Consider the following 20,323-nt stretch of genomic DNA (forward strand, 5'->3'; position numbering starts at 1 on the left):
TGGACTGACATTGGTTAATAAGATTATATAGGTTTTAAGTGCACATTTCTATGATATATGATCTATATATTGCATTATATGCCCACCACCCAAAGTCAAATCATCTTTTATTCCCATATACTTGACACCCTTTACCCTTCACTAACTCCCAAACCCCTTTCCCTCTGGTAACCACTGTATTGTCTGTGTCTATGACTTTTTTGTTTATTTAATTTTCTTATTTGTTCATTTGTAGCTTTCAGTTTTATATCCTACATATGAGTGAAATCATATGGTTCCTAACTTTTTTGTCTGGCTTATTTCATTTAGCATGTTATTCTCAAGATCCACCTATGTTGTTACAAATGGCAGTATTTAATCTTTCCTTATGGCTGAGTAGTATTTCATTATATATGAACCACATCTTCTTTATCCAATAGTCTAGTGAAGGACACTTTTGTTGCTTCCATGTCTTGGCCACAGTAAATAATGCTGCAATGAACATAGGGGTGCACATATCTTTGCACATAAATGTTTTCAAATTTTTCAGTAGATACCCATAAGAGGGGTTTCTGGGTCATATGGTAACTCTATTCTTTTGTTGTTGTTAATCCTCACCCTAGAATATTTTTTCCATTGCTTTTTGTTTGTTTGTTTTGTTTTGATTTAGAGAGAGTGGAAGAGAGAAAAGGAGAGAGAGAGGCAGAGAGATAGATAGATAGAGAGAAACATTGATGCAAGAGAGACACATCTATTGGTTGCCTCCTGCACAAGCCCCAATAGGGGCCTGGGATGTAATGTGCAACCCAGGTACCTGCCCTTGACTTGGAATTGAATCCGAGACCCCTCAGTTCATGGGCTTATGCTCTAACCCTGATCAACACTGGCCAGGGCAGCAACTCTATTCTTATTCCAGTAACTCTATTCTGTACCAGTTTACATTCCAACCAGCACTGAATGAGGGCTTCCTTTTCTCCACAACCTCTCCAATACTTGTCTTTCTTATTTTTTAAATTTATCTTTATTGTTGAAAGTATTACAGATGTCCCTCTCCTCCCCCCTCCCCATTGACCCCCTCTACCTCACTCCTGCACCCTCCCTAGGCCTTCACTGCACTAGTGTCTGTTCATGGGTTATGCATATAGGTTCTTTAGTTAATCTCTTCCTGCCCCCCCTCCAACCCTTTCCCTCTGAAACACATCAGTCTGTTCCATGCTTCAATGTCTCTGAATCTATTTTGTTCATCAGTTTATTTTGTTCATTAGATTCCACATATAAGTGAGATCATGTGATACTTGTCTTTCAGTAACTGGCTTATTTCACTTAGCATAATACGCTCCAGGTCCCTCCATGCGGTCTCAAAGGGTAAGAGATCCTTCTTTTACAGCTGCATAGTAATCCATTGTGTAAAAGTATCATGGTTTTTTATCCACTCATCTACTGATGGGCACTTGGGCAGTTTCCAGATTTTAGCTATTGTAAATTGCACTGCTATGAACATAGGTGTGCATTTATTCTTTCTGATTGGTGTTTCAGGATTCTTATGATATATTCCCAGAAGTGGGATCATTGGGTCAAATGGCAATTCATTTTTTCTTTTTTTTTTAAGAAAATCTAATTTTATTCCAAATCTATACTTTTCCATAATGCTTGTACCAGTCTGCATTCTTACCGACAGTGTACTAAGGTTCCTTTTTTACCACACCCTCACCAGCTCTTGTTGTTTGTTGATTTATTGATGATAGCCATTCTGGCAGGTATGAGGTGGTATCTCATTGTTCTAATTTGGATCACTCTGATAATTAGAGATGCTGAGCATTTTTTCATATCTCTTGGCCATCTGTATGTCCTCATTGGAGAAGTGTCTATTCAGGTCCTTTGCCCATTTATTAATTGGGTTGTTTGTCTTCCTTATCTTGAGTTGTGTGAGTATTTTATATATTTTGAAAATTAACCCCTTATCAGATGTATCATTGCCAAATATGATCTCCCATACAGTGGGTTCCCTTTTCATTTTGATGCTGTGGGATTTTTTTTTTTTGTTATTGTTGTTTGTGTTTTTTGTTTTTGTGTTTTCTTTTGGTTTGTTTGTTGTTGGGTTTTTTTTTGCTGTGCAGAAGCTTTTTAATTTGATGCAGTCCCATTTGTTTATTTTTACTTTGTTTCTCTTGCCCTGGGTGATGTGTCTTAGAAAATTTTGCTACATGAGATAGCTGATATTTCTCTTTCCATGTTTTCTTCTAGGATTTTTATGATTTTGTGACTTACATTTAAGTCTTTTATTTATTTTGAGTTTATTTTTGTGTATGGTGTAAGTTGGTGGTCTAGTTTCTTTTTTCTCAGGTATCTGGCCAATTTTCCCAACACCATTTATTGAAGAGACTGTCTTTACTACATGGTATACTCTTGCCTCCATTGTCAAATATTAATTGAGCGTAATGGCTTGGGTCAATTTTTGGGGTTCTCTGTTCTGTTCCATTGATCAATATGCCTGTTCTTGTGCCAATACCAGGCTATTTTGAGTACAGTGGCTTGTAGTATAGCTTGATATCTCGTATTTTGTTCTTATTTCTCAAGATTGCTGCAGCTATTCAGAGTCTTTTTTTTTTTTAGTGCCATATAAGTTTTTGAAGTATTTGTTCTAGATATCTGAAATATGCCATTGGTATCTTAATAGGATTGCATTGAATCTATAAATTACTTTGGACAGTATGGACATTTTAATGATGTTAATTCTAACAATTAATGATCATGGTATATTCCTCCACTTGTCTATATCTTCTACCTCTTTTTCAACCTTCTGCAGTTTTCCTAAAAAAGCGCTTTTAGCTCCTTGATTAATTTTATTCCAAAGTATCTTAACTTTTGTTGCAGTGGTAAATGAGATTTTTTAAGTTTCTTTTCCTGAAAGATTGTTATTGGTGTATAAAAATGGTTTTAATTTTGTATCCTGCTCCATTGCCAAGTTCATTTATTAAATCTAGTAGTTTTTTGGTGGAGTCTTTAGGGTTTTATATGTATAATATCATGTCATCTATGAATAATGACAGTTTTACTTCTCCTTTCCAATTTTGATGCCTTTTATTTTTTCTTCTTGTCTGATCACTGTGGATTTCCAGTACTATGTTGAAAAAGAGTGGTGAAAGCAGACATCAGTATCTTGTTCCTGTTCTTAGGGGAAATGGTCTTAGTTTTTGCCCATTGAGTATGATGTTGGCTGTAGGATTGTCATAGATGACCTTTATTATGTTGAGGTATGACCCCTCTATTCCCACTTTGCTGAGAGTTTTAATTTAAAATGTGTGTTGGATTTTGTCAAATGCTTTTTCTGTATCTATTAATATGACCATATGATTTTCATCTTTCAATTTATTTATGTGATGTATCACATTTATTGATTTGGGAATATTATACCAGCCTTTCATTCCTGGAATAAATCCCACTTGGTCATGGAACATGGCCTTTTTAATATATTTTGTTGAAGATTTTAGCATCTGGGTTAATCAGGAATATTGGCCTGCAATAATCTGGTTTTGGGATTAGGATAATACTGGATTTGTGAAAATATCTTGGAAGTATTCCTTTTTCTTGGATTTTTTGGAATAGTTTGAGGAGGATAGGTGTTAGTTATTTGAATGTTTGGTAAAACTCCCTCGTGAAGCCATCTGGACCAGGACTTTTGTTTGCCAGGAGGTTTGTTTGTTTTTTAATTACTGCTTCAATTTCATCAATTTTTATTGGCCTATTCAGGCTTTCTGATTCTTCCTGATTCAGTTTTGGAAGATTGTATTTTTCTAGGAATTTGTCAATTTCATCCAGGTTGTCCAGCTTATTGGCATATAGTCATTCAAAGTATTTTCTTACAAGTCTTTGTATTTCTGTGCTGTCAGTTGTAACCTCACCTATTTCATTTCTAATTTTATTTATTTGGGTCCTCTCTCTTTTTCTTGATGGGTCTGGCTAAAGGTTCATCAATTTTGTTTATCTTTTCAAAGAACCAGCTCTTGGATTTATTGATCTTTTGTATTGCTTTATTTAAAATATATTTTTGTTGATTTCAGAGAGGAAGAAGAAAGAGAGAGGTAGAAAAATCAATGATGAGAGAGAATTTTGATCAACTGCCTCCTCCATGCCTCCCCTGGGGATCGAGCCTAACCCAGGCATGTGCCTTGACTGGGAATCAAACCATGACCTCCTGTTTCATAGGTCATTGCTCAACCACTGAGCAACACCAACTGGGCTTGTGTTATTTTTGTTTCCATGTAAAGTATTTCTACTCTGATCTTTATTATTTCTTTCCTTCTGCTTACTCTGGGCTTTCTTGTTGTTCTCTTTCTAATTCTTTTTAGTTGTAGTGTTAGGTAATTTATTAGACCTTTCCAACACTTATTACTTGCTTGTTAATAACAGCCATTCTAACAGGTGTGAGGTTGTATTTCATTGTAGTTTTTGATTACCATTTCCCTAATAGTTAGTGAAGTTGAGCATATTTTCATATATCTGTTGGCCATTTGTATGTCTTCTTGGGAGAAGTGTCTGTTCAAAGTTCTCAAGCCATCTGTTTGTTTGGTGTTGAGTTTTATGTGTTCTTTATATACAGGGTGTGGCAGGGTGTAGGTTTACAATTCTGAGTATGCAAAACACAGAATTTATTCTTGTATTATTATTGTATTATTTGCATACAAAATCTACTTTTGCCCTACCCTGTATTTTGGATATTGAACCCCTTTTCAGAGCTGTTGTTTGCAAATATCTTCTCCTATTTGGTTGGTTGCCTTTTTATTTTGTTGGTAGTTTCTTTTGCCGTGTAGAAGCTTTTTAGTTTGATATAATCCCATTCATTTATTTTTGCCTTTATTTCCCTTGCCTTTAGGGTCAAATTCATAAAATCTTCTCTACAACCAAGGTTTATAAGTTTAGTACCTATGTTTTCTTTTATATAGTTTACTAGAGGCCCAGTGCACAAACCTGGGGATTTCTCAGCCTGGCATGTGCCTAACCAGCAGTTGGACATCCCTCTCGCAATCCGGGATGCTGCATGCACTAGTGACCATACTTTACATACAGGTGAAAGACATCTTGCTGTTGTAAGGGCAGCTACATTTTTTTGCCCTGATTATAAAAAGTAGTACATAACATGATCCTTCTGAGGCAGTAGTACCATTTTCCCCATCCTATGGGTGGAAAAACTGAAGCAGAGAGAAATTAGGTAACTGGCTTTGTCACACAGTTATAAGTGTCAGAATAAGGGCTGACCACAAAATGTGCAAGCCAGAGTCCATGCATGTCATCACTGCATCATCCTGTTTTTTCGGTGTTAGAATAGCCTTGTCAGGTTTTAATTTTTAAATCTAAGAGACTGTTCCCAATATACAGGGTAGGTCACTAGGCCTGGACAGCGATCAGTGCCGATCTGTGAAGAGACCTGCAGACAGGGCGATCGGGAAGGGCGGGGGGGGACCCGGTTGGCACCTACCTTGGCTGGTGGCCTGGCGCTGCCCCTGGCCAGTCTTGCCCCCAATCACTGCCACAGATCACCTCCCTCTCAGTGGTCAGTGCAAATCATAGCAACCAGTCATTCTGCCCATCTTTCTGTCTTTTGGTTGATTTGCATATTAGGGTTTTATTATATAGGATTGTTTCAGGTCTTATAATTAGGTCTTTGATCCATTTTGAGTTAATTTTTGTATATGGAGACTATCTGTTCTTAATTGAAGCTCTAGCATTCTACACAAGGCTCAGCACATATAATGGGAGTTCAATATATGTTTGTTGATAGAATGAATGAATGGATAGATAGGTGAATGAATACAGAAATAGATTATTCTGAGGTGATTCAATCAAAATAATGCAGTATAAAAAGCCAGAAATGGAAAGCTTTAAAGTGGTGTTAGATACTGTTACAGAGTTATAGGGAGTCCGAAAAGTCCACTGAATTGAATGTTCAGAAGGGATTTTATCTTTAGAGAGTTGTTCTAGTAAGAATATAAACTAGATTTTTCACTGAATATAAACCAGAACATAAAGAATTAAGGATGAAGTAGGTAATAAAGATATGATTACAGTAAGATTGCCTTTGTCTTTATTTTTATTACTTTGGTGGAAATAGAATAGGTGATATACGTATGTGAGGATAACAGGATCAAGAAAGGGGTTTGTTGGTTTCTTCATTTTAAAATAGCAAGAGTGAGCATATTAGTTAGAAAAATACAAGTATCAGTCAGTGGATAAAAATATGTTGAAGGTATAGAGGGAAAAGGGGAATTATAAATAAATTTCTAGAAGAGGCAACTTAATCACATATAAGCTTAAGAAAGAATCTACTGTCCCCAGATTTAGAGTAATGGGAAAATGTGCAAGTAAGGGACATAGAGAACCAAATAAATGTGCTGTAACTTCAACATACCCTAGATGATCTATTTACAAGTTACTCCAGAGCAGGTATTCAATAAATATTTGTTAAATGAATGGGATGAATAGACAAATGAATAGATGCAATGATATAAATGTGTTGTTTTCTGTATCTTCTTACCATAGACATGATTTTTCATAATTTCTTAAGCTAAATCATTGATGTGATAAGGAATGACTGATTGTACCAATCAGGGAACACCTTTAGTGAACATTTTTTAACAACAGATTGAACAAAAATATGATGAATACCCTTATGCATTCTATCGTTATTTAAATCCCTAATGATGGAATTATCTATGTGCTAACATTATTCATTTTACTGAAAGTAACAGTAAGTAAAGAAACAGTTTATGTCAAAGAAAAATATATGTTCAATCAATAACCAGAAAAATATGTATGTATCAATATTTGTCTAACTCCAGAAGAAAAAACAAGATTAAGAAATAAAAAGTTTAATTTTTACTGTTTAAAATAATTGTTCAACCTGAAAATTAAATCCCAGATCTAATTTTCTAATCTGTTGAGCATTCTCTTTATAAAATGTTCTATTTTTAATGGTTTTCACATTCCAAAAATATACACTAAACTGAATAAAAAAACACTATTTAAAATTCACTAGAAGTTACTTTAAAATAAATCATATGTACACTGACTTTATAACACTCTCCTCTGTTCCAACTTCAGAACTTGTTACTAAGTTAAAAGATCACAGAAACAGATCAACACTTTTGTATCACTTGACAGACATTGAAAATATTAGTTAGCTTTCACTTGCTAACTACTAGGATATTAGTTAGCTTTCACTTGCTAACTACCCTATCTAATAAAAGAGAAACATGGTAATTAGCGTGCGACCGCTACCCTTCCCATTGGCTAATCAGGGCAATATGCAAATTAACTGCCAGCCAAGATGGCGGCAGGCAGCCAGGCAGCTGGAAGCGAACATGAGGCTTGCTTGCTTCAGTGACAGAGGACTCCAATGTTCCCTGCCTGCCGCTGCAGGCCTCAGAGCTGCAACTCTAAGCAACTATGTTACAAAATAGAAGCTAAACAAAACCCCAGAAACCTGCTTTAGTCCACCGGGCTTCAGCCAGCAGGATCGCAACATTGTTTCAAATAAAGAAGGTAAACAAAGGTCAGAAACCTTCTTTCAGCAGCAGAGACCTAAGAGCTGGAGCCAAGCCTCAAAGCTAAAGTTGGCCCAGAATAAAAAAAAAAAGAAAAAAGAAAAAAAGGAGTGGTTGGGAGCTTCTGTCACCCATCAGCCTGAAAAACAGCCCTCAGCCCCTCACCCAGACTGGCCAGGCACCCCTGTAGGGACCCCCACCCTGAACGGTGTGTGACCAGCTGCAAACAGCCATCATTCCCTCACCCAGGCTGGCCAGGCACCCCCGTGGGGACCCCCCACCCTGATCCAGGACACCCTTCAGGGCAAACCAGCTGGCCCCGACCCGTGCACCAGGCCTCTATCCTATATAGTAAAAGGGTAATATGCTCCCAGCACCGGGATCAGCGGAGCCGAGAGGCCTCCCGGCACCGGGATTAGTGTGACAGGGGGCAATGCCCAAACCCCCCTGATCGCCCTGCGGCTCTGTGTGACAGGGGGTGGGGCCACAACCTCCCTATCCGCTCTGCTCTGTTCGTGACAGGGGAAGGTGCCCCAACCCCCTGATCAGCCCTCCTCTGTGCCTGATAGGGAGGAGCTCCCCAACCCCCTGATCGCCCTGCGGCTCTGTGTGTGACAGGGTACAGTGCCCCAACCCCCTGATCAGCCCTGCTCTGTGTGTGACAGGGGGCAGCGCCCCAACCCCCTGATCGGCCCTGCTCTGTGTGTGATGGGGTAGAGCCATAACCTCCCCATCGGCCCTGCCCTGAGTGTGAGAGTGGCGGTGCCCCAACCCCCTGTTCGGCCCTGCTCTGTGGGTGATAGAGGGCGGTGCCCCAACCCCCACCCCACAGGCCCTGCTGTGTGTGTGATGGGGTAGAGCCATAACCTCCCCATCAGCCCTGACCTGAGTGTGACAGTGGCGGCGCCCCAACCCCCTGATCCTCCCTGCTCTGTGTGTGACAGGGGGCAGTGCCCCAACTCCCCTATCGGCCCTACTCTGTGAGTGACAGGGGGGAGCTCCTCAACCACCTGATCGGCCCTGCTCTGTGCGTGACAGCGGGTGGCGCCGCAACCTCCCCATTGACCCTGCCTTGAGTGTGACAGGGGGTGGTGCCCCAACCCCCCAATCGGCCCTACCCTGAGTGTGACTGAGGGTGGCATCGCAACCTCCCAATCCGCCCTGCTCTGTGCATGATGGGGGTGGCTCCCCAACTCCCCAATCGGCCCTGCTCTGAGCCCGACCAGGGGCTCCACCTAGGATTTGGCCTGCCCTCTGCCACCCAGGAGCAGGCCTAAGCCAGCAGGTCGTTATCTCCCGAGGGGTCCCAGACTGCGAGAGGGCACAGGCCAGGCTGAGCCCCTCCCCCCCGAGTGCACAAATTTTTGTGCACTGGGCCTCTAGTCTATATATATAAAAGCCTAAGAGACCAGCCGACCAGTAGCTATTATGTGCACTGACCAACAGGGGACAGATGCTCAATGCAGGAGCTGCTGAGCTGCAGTGACTTGGCAGCTGCAGTTCTTGGGTGACACACCTGGAACCAGAGAGGAGGAAGCCCAATTCTGGGGTGCATCACCTGAGAACTGCCCTCTCACAACCTAGGACCCCTCAGGGGATGTCAGAGAGTTGGTTTCAGCCCAATCCCTGCAGGACTCCTCGGGTGCATGAATCTGTGCACCGGGCCTCTAGTATTACTATAATGTTGCTTATTTTATTGTGCATTTCAATATGACCTTTATCAAAAGAAAAATATGTTTGGGTTTTTTAAAAAAACATTAGGGAATAAAAAAGTTTTATGGTTTCTTCATAGCTTATATAGAAGCTAAATTTACAATTTACATTATTCTTTCAACAATTTAATTACTGCATACCGTGCACAAAAGAGGTCAGTGACACTAAAGAGGTGGGTGAAACCGAATGAGTAAGGGATTGATCACTGTTGGAAGGAATCAAATTATAGCAACAATAATTAGTACATATAGTCTATTTCATAATGTGATTTTCACACACAATTACTATAATAAATTATTTTGTGTGGTAAAGATACAAGGATGGAAACAAATTAAACCAAAACAAGGAAATCAAAATAGGAATCCAAGTTCATTGTGTAATTGAAGAAATGGATTTGGGGGCTATCCTGGAAGAAGGGATAGGATATACCAATCACCAATATGGTAAGAATAAAAGTTGGAAAATAAGAATTATGGGGAAGATAATGGTCTCCAACTAGCTGAATAATTTATTTTGCTTTTTTAAAGGATCTGGAATGCAGTGGCACCTTGGAGCTCACCACTGGTATTCCTCGTCCTTCTGAGCCCATGCTGAGGAGCTGCTGGCCTTCAAAGCCTATGTATGAAAGGCAGGTTTGACCATCAAGTCCGAACACTGAATGTTTCCAGTGACCATGCCAGAGATTTCATATTCTAATGAGGACTGCCCTTTCCACCACTCTTCTTAGGATGTTCTGCATTCATTGCACTTTATTCCTATGGCTCAAAAATTTTGGACTGCCTCACATATTTGTATACATGTGTAGAGTATCTTTATGTTTTATTATATTGTGCATTTTAAGTGAATATTCAAGCCATTTTCATGAATGTGTATACCCACTCTCTTGTGCATTATAAAATTATCTGGGCACTATTTGTAGTACCGTATGTACATCTTCGGTTTAAAAACTGTCAATATTGCCCTGGCTAGTGTGGTTCAGTAGGTTAGAGTGTCATCCCATACAGCAAATTGTTCCAGGTTCAATTCCCAGTCAGGCCACATATCCAGGCTGTGAGTTTTATCCCCAGTTAGGGCACATGCAGATCAATGTTTTTCTCTCACATTTATGTTGTTGTTTTCTCTCCCCCCTTTCCTCTATTCTAAAATCATTTTTTTTAAATGTCAGTGTCATTGGTTATGTTCCGTAAGTGAGAATTTCACAAGTGTTCCATCATCTCCATGAACTGCTGGTACCAATTATAGCAGACACACTGTAGCCCTCTGAGATGAAGTATCCTGATAGTTTTTACTAGAATTAGCCACCACACCACCACACCACCATACTCTTAAAACACCCCCACATCCACCTTTCAGTATTAATGATTGTGTTATTTTTCAAGATTTTCATGTATATAAATATTTCTGTTCAGAAACCCTTTGAAATGATCTATTGTCAGAAGTCAATAATAATTAGCAAAATGACCAGTAGGGTCTTGGGAATACCTTCTGGTGTTGTTCTTCCTTCATCCTCTGTAGTTTTCGATTTTCTTCTTCCTTTAGAGAATCCTTATAAGCCTGTCTCCTGGCCTGTAAAGATATTGGGGGGAAATTCAGAAGAAAAAGCATTGCCACAATATACTAGTCTGCCTACCATGGATCTGGTTTTAATAACTCAACTTTTGTACTAAGCATTCAGCAAACTCTTCATACAGACTTAACTATTGAATTATTTATGTGTGTGTCTGAAGATGTCCCTTGGGATATATAAAAAAGAATGCTAATATAAGCACATTTTATATGATCTAAATACTTGTTTAATTTGGGTTTTAAAAATATCCCCTCAAATTTGACTTTAGGTGGTGGGCACACAATGCAATATATAGATGATGTCAGATAGAAATCTACACTTGAAACCTACATAACCTTTTTAACCAATGTCACCCCAATAAATTTAATAAAAATTAAAAAAAGAAAGTTGCAAGGGTGAAAGGGAGATAGAAAAAGAATGTAAAAGAAAATAATTTATTTAAAGTTTCAAAATGGCAAATTCGCTTTCTCAATGAACAGTTGTGAAACTCAGCTAATAAATCATTGAGAACACTTTGTGAAAGTGAATAATGGTAACACCTTCCTGTTAGAAAGTTGAGGGAGAAAAAATTGTTGCAGAAATAAAAAAAATCTGTATTGCTTCTTTAGAACTGCTAAACAAGAACTGTGTTGGGCCACTTTTCCTGAAAACTGCTACTACTAAGGGAATGAAAAAAAGAGAGAAATTGTCCACCATGAAATGTAACTAGATGCAAAGACAAGGGACCATTTTTCTTTTTGAGCAACAGAGGTTGGGGCACAGCCTTTTTGTCGAATTCTTAGTCATTGCCAAAAGTAAATATTACCCCTTTCAGAGACTTATACCTCACGGCTGTCTAACCTCTGGTCTGACACTCATGTTACCATCAGATGGCTTCCACTTATCCTCTCTAGCCTACTCCCTATGACTTTCCTCAGCTCAAACTAAACTTCTATTTCTCAAAATTACCCCATGCAAAATAAATATATACATACATATATACATACATCCCCTCAGAGATAGTCAACATAGTGTATATTTTTTCTAATGAGAAGGCTTTTAAATAGAGGAAAGTTAAATATTTTCCAAGAATATTCCAATCAGCTGATTAGTTAATATCAGAGACAAGCAATAGTGACGCTGAGTTTAGAAGCACTGACATGTCTACTGCTCATTAATGGATCCTGTTAAAAAGCCTGTCAACTGGTAACTGCTACAGGATTCCAGAGATGCATTTCTTTCTAAGTCTTTGCATCCCCAGTCTGTACCTGAAGCATATTTCTGTTTCTGAGCAGAAAAACAAGGCCTGTTAAGGAGCACAGAAGTCATAAATCTGGCTGAATTAGCACCCCCTGGGGAGCCTTAGGAGAGCCAGCACCCACAGCAGGATGTCTTTAGTCCCTCTGACCCACCAGGTCAGGCTTCCACACACTGGCATAGAGATCGTATACTCTGGAATTTATGAGCTATCAAGTATTCTGTCTGTTCATTGGTCATATACTTTCTCTCTCACACATTGATTTGTAGCCCAGCCTCTGTAAGGCAGAGAGGCCAGCCTGGTAAGCTAATGTGCAGGAAATTTCATTTTTCTCATAAAAGCACCAGCAGCATCATGGCAGCAGGCTGCTTATTTCAGGACTTGTTCTTTGGACTAACAATCCAGAAAGCTTATGTAGGCTGGGCCCCCCTTTCCTCTTACTATAATTTTTCTCAAGCACTTCTTACTTCATTCCCCCATTTCTGTCACTATACAACCCATATTGCATCAAATAAGAAGACATACTTGCCAGAGAGGGATTGTATCATCTAAAACACTACTAATTAGAATAGTGGAGCTCTGGATGTGTTCAGAAAGCCCTTGTATATGCAAACCTGCTACATCAGATGGGCAAACATCCTATGACTTTCTCTTGTATGTCTCCTCAACACCAGGAGACTGTGATAAGACAGAAGATGGGAGTGGTTCGTTTTTTTAGAGAAAGCTAGTCTTCATCACAAATATTCCACAGAAAACCTAGCAGGGCTGCGGGGAGGTGATAAGGGAGTACATCTACTCAAGAGATTAAAAGGAGTAAAATATTTAGTTAAAACAGATATTATGATTTGAGTGGGAAACCTAAATTCTGTTTGTATACCGTCCTTTTAAACTTAACTACTTGATGCCCAGCTGGTGTGGCTCAGTGGTTGAGCATTGATAAGAGGTCGCCGGTTTGATTTCCAGCCAGGGCACATTCCCCAGGTTGTGTGCTCAATCCCCAGTAGGGGTGCACTCAGGAGGCAGCCAATGCATGATGTTCCTCTCTCATTGATGTTTCTATTTCTCTATCCCTCCTCCTTCCACTCCCTTCAAAAATCAATAAAAATATATTTAAAATAAACAAAAAAACACACTTAACCACTTGTTCATTTACCAGAATATGGCTCCTGGTTTTGGATTCAGAAAAAAAAAAAATGTTAGACACATAAAGTGTCATTTAAAACTGGGAAGTCACCTGGCACCTTAACTATGAAGACTTCAAAGTTACTTGTAATCCTCATGCGTGCTTACCCAGCTGTGATCCCTAGGCAGGACAGGAAGTTTCTGTTCAAAAACAAGGGAGGAATCAGTTTTGATCACTATTTTTCTTAGTTTTAAATCCCAGAAATTTCTATATCATTGTATTCAGATATTTTTTTCTAACATTAAATATGAATTTAACGTAATATTAAAACTTAAATTTTTGTTACTCAACTACAATACACAGTTTGACCCATCCTCTCCCAAAGCTATGCTTATAATATAGGTATTCAGTAAACAATATTTAACCCTCGTATGTGCAAGCACTATGGTTAAGACATAATCCCAGACCTCAAGTGTTTAAAGCCTAGGGTGGAAGTCAGACAAGATCAATCATTATAGTACATCATGATAGGTATTGTGAAAGAGGAAGCTATAAAGAAGGACATTTAATTAAACTGGATCAAGGACGCCTTCTCAAAGTAGATGACACTAAGTTGTGTCTTAAAGAGTGAATCAGAATAAGACTAAGTGGGGGGAAGAGAATTTGAACAAATGGAAAATAACATTGTATTGGTTTTCTAGGGCTGCCATAACAAAGTATCGTAGTCTGGGTGGCTTAAACAATAAAAATTTGATGTCTCACAGTTTTAGAGGCCGGAAGTCCAAAATCAAGGTATCTGCAAGGTTGGTTGCATGAGGTAAGGATCTAGGCCTCTCCCTTTGGCTTGGAGATGTGTCCTCTCCCTGTGTCCTTTACATCATCTTCCCTCTGTGTCCGCCTCCATGGCCAAATTTCCCCCTTTATAAGGCCACCTCTACTATTGAATTAGAACCCACCCTCATGACCTCACTTTCACTTGATTACCACTGTAAAGGCCCAATATCCAAATTATGTCACATTCTGAGGTGCTGGGGGTTTTAAATTTAAATTTGGGGGTGGGGAGGGCACAATTCACCCCATGACAAGCATTAAATTCCTGTTTCAAGACGGTGGAATAAAAATGCTTATGCTCCTTTCTTCTCTCAAAAATTACCCTAAACAGAAGAGGAAATAAAACAAACAAACTCTGTCTTTGAAAACTGAGAGACAGCTGTAGTCCCAGACAGCAATCTATAAAGACAGAGTAGATGGAGAAATGGCAAGTGACTAAGAGCGGAAGAGAGCGTGGCTGAAGACTTGCTGGCCGGGGATAGAGGACACCCATAAGGAGCCAGTCTTCTCCACAGATCAATGTGAGGAGCCAGTATTAGGGAAGGTTGAAGGATGCTGGGAAGATGCCTATGCCTGCTCCCACCTGAAAATTCATGTACTAATTCTCCCAATCCTGACAGGAAATCAAAAGTGTATTCTCTGCATAAACTAAGCAAGGCAGGCCTGGAACAGAGGCAGCAGTGGTCAGATACCTCGTTGAGAATGAAAGGATTCTGTGAAATCCAGCATACTGAGTAGTGAGCCTCTCATGCTCTCTGCACTTTCCTCTGAGAGGCAGAAAGTGGATATTTTACCCATGAAACAAGAAAATATTATTTTTAAATAGCAATGCAGAAAAAAGAAGCTCTTGGCGATTAAAAATATCTCCTCTCCCTCCACAAAAGACAAACCAGTAAAATATTTAGAAGATAATATATATTTTTTTTATCTCACATGTATTTTCTTATATCTGCTCCAAATTTCTTAAACAGAGCTCCTAAAATCATTATAGTTTTCTAAGTGATAAGAGCAGTAGGAGCATCTTTTGTTCTAATGAGGCAACTCTGGGAGGGCTCCCGGATGGAGGCTGGTCACCAGAGAAACCAAGCCATAATTAGAAGCTTGGAATCTTCAATCCCACCTCCCCCTGTCCTTAAGAGATGGCAGAGGAGCTGGATATGGAGCTACTAAATTGGAAATGCCTATGTGGGGAAGCTTCTCTAAAAATCTCAAAAGTAACGGGATTCGGGGAACTTCTAGGTAGGCGAACATATCCATATACCAGGAGGGTAGCCACACCCCAACTCCATGGGGACCGAAGCTCCTGTGTTCAGGACCCTCCCAGACCTTTCCTATGTATCTCTTTATCGGGCTGTTTATTTTTATTATATCCTTAATTAACAGGACAATGTGTTACTCAGAGTTCTGCAAGCTGCAGTAGCAAATTAAGCAAGCCCAAGGAACCTCCAATTTGTAGCCATGCTGGACCAAAGGTTGTGAGGAACCTGGGGACCTACTAGTTGCAACTGGCACCTGAAGTGGAGGCAGGCTTGTAGGACTGAGCCCTTAACCTGTGGGAACTGACACTATATCCAGGTAGGTAGTGTCACAGTTGCGTTTAATTGTAGGGCACCTAGCTGGTGTCCCAGCATTGCTTACTGTGAGAGAAGAAACCTGCCCATCTGGTATCAGAAGCATTGAGAGTGTGGTGGTGTGACAGCAAATGAGACACAAGGAAGAGAAAGAACTGGGGGGTTTTCTAACTCAATATGCCAAGAAGAGGAGGAGGGAATTAGTCAAAGATAAATTAGAGGAGAAAGATATTTTTTACAAAATGTGAGAAGATAAATCTAGGAGGCCTAGGTTTTGAATAATAAAAATTCCATTAAGAGAAAATGAAGATAAATAAATCAAAGAAATAACACAAGAAAATCGTTTAGAACTAGAAATGAGTTTCCTTTATTCTTTAAAAGGAATAAAAATGATCCCGCGCTAAGACATACATCTATGAAATTGCAGAATACCAGAAAAAAATAAGATATTAAAGTATTTCCAAGAAAAGTAGGGGAAAGCCTGCTTATGAGGACTGATATTGGTATGGCCTTGGAGTTCCCAGGAACTAATACTCAAGGTTAGAAGAGCAATGCCTTCAAAATTCTGAAGGAAAACTATTTCCAATCTGGAATTCTTACCAGAAAATTGCAAGCTAAGAATGAGGGGTGAATAAAGATAATTTCAGACGTGCAAGGACCTGAACATGCATCTTCTCTTAAGAAGATACTAAATAATATCTACCAAAACAAACAAAATAAAGCAAGAATGTAGATGAGACCCAGAAACTGGGGGACCCGATGTAGGAAAGCAATAGCAGTAACTCCTCAGATCAGCGGTGGCCCGCCTTTTGGATCTCACGGACCACCGGTGTCCACGGATCACAGGTTGGTGACTGCTGCCCCAGGTGACTTTAAAGCAGTGATTCTTATCATTGGCTGCACATTAGAATCACCTGGGGAACTTTAAAAGCCCTGAAGTCAGGGCCACGGAGCAACAATCTGTGAGGGTATGACCAACACATCAGTGAATTTTAAAGCCCCCCAGGTGACTCCAATGTGCAGACAAGGCTGAGAATTCTGTGAAAGGAAAGTTTCAGAACAAGAACTGAAGGCATTCAAATGTTCAAAGGAAACTAAGAAAATGCAAAGATAAAGCGAAATTTTTAAAAAGAGAAAATGTAACTGGCTTGGCAGCGAGAATATATTTACATCGTCATAATAAGGGAACACATGAAATACTGAATAGTTATATTAGGAGAATAGGGGAAATAAATTATTATTAAGAAAGAAAATTGATTGGTCATGAGATAGCAATATACACATTAACAGATATATAGAGTCAAATAACAAAAGAAACAGCTAGGAGAATATGGTGGGATGATAATGTCCACGTCCTAATCCCTGGAAGTTGTGAATATTACCTTCCAAAAGGGACTTTGCAGAAATTATGGGTCTTGAGATGAGGCAATGAGCCTGGATGATACAGGTGGGCCTAATATAATCACAAGGGCCCTTTAAGAGGAGAGCAAAGTAAAATAGTGCAGAGCAGGTGACGTGGGAATGGAAGCAGAGATCAGAGTGATGTAGCCACATGCTGAGGACTCAAAGGATGGTGGTGACCAAGAGAAGCTGGAAGAGGCACAGACCAGATTCCTGGCTGAAGTCGCCGGAGGAAACTGCCCTGCTGACAATGATTCATACTCATTTCTGACTTCTGATTCCAGGACTGTCACAATAAATGTGTGTTGTTTTTTAGCCACTAAGATACAGTAATTTGTTACTGCAACAATGGAAAAATTTTTATTGAGTTATAATTGACATATCACATCATATTAGTTTCAGGCCTACAACATAATAATTCAATATTTGTATATATTGGGAAATAATCACCACAGTAAGTCTAATTCACATCCATCTGTCACCATACATTGTTATAAAATTTCTTCTTGTGATGTGAACTTTTAAGATCTATTCTTTAGCAACCTTCAAATATATGACAGAGTATTCACTATAGTCACCATGCCTCACATTAAATTTCTTGACTTATTTTATAAGCAATTGGAAATTAATACATAGTTTAAAGTGTTGGAGTGAAAGTGGGATTGAAGGCCTAACAGGGGACATATACCCTTAAGTGTTGACTTTTTAAAGAATGTGACACGTGGATAAAAATTAAAGTAACTAAGCTTCATTGAGTGTTTAAAGTAGTGAAAATATATGGCCATAAAGACATAAGTGATTGAGAAAGTGCTCCGCAAGCATTAATGTGCACACAAGTCACCCACAGACTGTGTTAAAAATGCAGGTTCTGATTTAGGTCTGCAGTGGGGCTTGAGATTTGTCTAGATTTCTATAAGCTCCAGGTGATGCCCATGGTCCATGGACCATACCAGGAGTGACAAAGACCTAGATTTTAGGACTGCAGAGAGAGCAGGGTTGGAGGGGAAGAGATCAGAAAGCAGGTAGGGCTTTTTGATTAAGTTACGGTATTTTGACTTTATCTTTAGAGGCCACTGAACAGTGGAACAACAGGATGAGAGTTTTAACAATTATTATTCTCTTTAGAAGAGGAGGAAGCAGGGGACATCAAACCAGAGCCTGGAAACAATTTACTGTGCAATCTTTTGTCTGAAGTTCTCTTGTATAACAGCTAAAGGAATTTTCTTGCAGTCTTTTTCCCTGACATAATTCTATAGTAATGTATTAAATTCCTACCTGCCCGTGACAGATCCACTTGTGAATAGCATAAGAAAGACAATTTTCTCAGGACCGTGTGACTAATGCACTCATCGAAACACAAAACATGAGGCTCTGGATGACAAAACATTACTGATACTTTGGACAACAGTTTTAAAGAATTGAGCCAAAATCAACAGAACAAGCAAACACAGTTTCACCAGGTGTTTCAAACCATAGGGGTCAGGAAGCTCTGAAACCAAGACTGTCCTCGAAGATAAACACCCAATTGGTAAGGCTCCACACTCCTGTTTTCCCTCCCCTGCCTCACTGCCACAGGGTGTCTGGACAGATGTCAATGACTGCCCCTCCACAGGATTTAACTCTACTACCCACAGCCTCTCAGCCCTCTCCTCCAGGAGCTCTGCAATGAGGGGAGAGGATGACAGATTTGATGACTTGAGGAGCCCACACTAGCAAATTTGCGCTTTGAAACATCACATTAGCAACAGAAAAAAAATAATAATCAAACAAAGGTTAATGGGAAAGAGTAAAATGGCCTTTTCCCAAGGAGTGTCATAATGTGTTCCTGGCATTTTTAAAATGTGGTCACTAACCAGAAAGGTGGTGGGCGAGAAGATGAAGATCAGGTTTCTCTAACAATGCATTGTTTACCTGCCCAAATTCTGGAAACAATGACCTTTTAAAACTTAAACCCATCTTTCCTTTGAACTATAACCCTTTCCCAGACTCATCCTTAATTACACTTACTTTGTTGTCCACAATTAGCCAGTCAATATCCAAGCCCTGCCAATTTCACCTGCTAAGCAGTTCTCTGACTTCACTCTCATCTCCATCCTCTCACCCACCACTCTACTTCAAGTCTTCATCATTCCTCATCTAGACTAATACAGAAGAGTCTCAGAGGCCTCTCTGCCTTCCTATTTCTTTAGATCCATCCTTCACATGGTTACCAGTATGATTCAGCTAAAGTACATATCTGACCTTGAACCCTCCTTGTTTAAAGCTTTAGTCCTCATGGAATGAGATCCAAGTTCTCCAATGTGACATGAATATTTCTGAGGTGGTGTTCCACCAGGAGTACCACCAGCTTCCTGTGTGGGGCATTTCTGGATGTCTCAATGTCTAGGGGATGGTAGTAGTATTTTGTGCCTAGGGGTCAGGAATGCTGAACATCCTGTAGTGTCCAAGACAGCTCACACAATGAACCATCCCACCCAGAATGCCACTGTGGAGAAACTCTGCTCATGGGCCCTGCCTACCTCCCCAGCCTGCTAGACTGCAGCTCTTCTAGACTTGTACTCTCATAGACTGCAGCTACACAAAACTCCTCTTCCCTAACACAACCATGCCTTTTCTTGATATTATACCTTAATTCTTGCTTCTGTTTGAATTAATTTCACTTGACACCTGGAATGACTCTTCACTTTATTGACTTATCTTAAAACTTCAGCTTTCTAATTGTTATATGCTCTACACTCACTACTTTGCATTCTATGATTTTTCTCGCTCACCTGACTAAGGTCCTTCTAGGCAGAAATTGTAGACACACAGTAGACCTTATATAAACAAAACAAAAAACTTTGAGAGATGGATAGATGATTGGATGACTGGGTGAGATCAAAGGCTTTTGTAAGGCTGATGTATACTTAGTCCAGGTGCCCATAGTATAGGTAATAAGTGCACTGTTTTCTTGCAACAATTGAAGTTTCAGATTAGGCCATCTGCCTTTAGTTCCAATATTCTATGTTTCACAGGTCATTCTATGCTCTTAATCTTCATTCACTAAATGCCTCTTTTGCAATGCCAGACAGCACCCTGCATGGCATTCCACTTACCCAAGCCGAAGATTGTAGGTTATGGCAAGCAGTTGGATAGGTACTTCTGTTTGGCAACTCTGTCTCCAGTCTGCTCAAGAACTCAGCAGTTTTGCTAGCAGAAACACAAGTCAGTGTTAGTGTCTTCATAAAAATAGAAATATCATTATTTATTGTGCCTTTGGAAACTAGCCTAGGCTTGTATTAGGTGATAGGTAGAACAGTTTGAGTACAGTAGAAAATCAAAACAAAATGCTATTACAAAACTGCATTATTGAAGAACATT

The 20,323-nt window shown here is 39.7% G+C and overlaps 1 protein-coding gene across 2 annotated transcripts in view; it reads right to left on the reverse strand.

Moving 5' to 3' along the window:
* EPSTI1 (epithelial stromal interaction 1) overlaps nucleotides 1-20,323 on the reverse strand; it is a 116,291-nt gene that overhangs the window by 24,095 nt on the left and 71,873 nt on the right. The window contains exons 7-9 of one of the 2 annotated variants that reach the window (XM_081082750.1): nucleotides 20,059-20,152; nucleotides 13,328-13,360; nucleotides 10,716-10,799 (exon numbers count right to left, since the gene is read on the reverse strand). In XM_081082750.1, coding sequence (XP_080938876.1) covers nucleotides 10,716-10,799; nucleotides 13,328-13,360; nucleotides 20,059-20,152 — 211 coding nt within the window. The remainder of the gene's footprint in view (nucleotides 1-10,715; nucleotides 10,800-13,327; nucleotides 13,361-20,058; nucleotides 20,153-20,323) is intronic. The other variant, XM_081082751.1, reaches the window with a different exon arrangement.

Source organism: Myotis nattereri (genome assembly GCF_964212035.1).
Source record: "Myotis nattereri genome assembly, chromosome: 2".
NCBI lineage: Eukaryota > Metazoa > Chordata > Mammalia > Chiroptera > Vespertilionidae > Myotis > Myotis nattereri.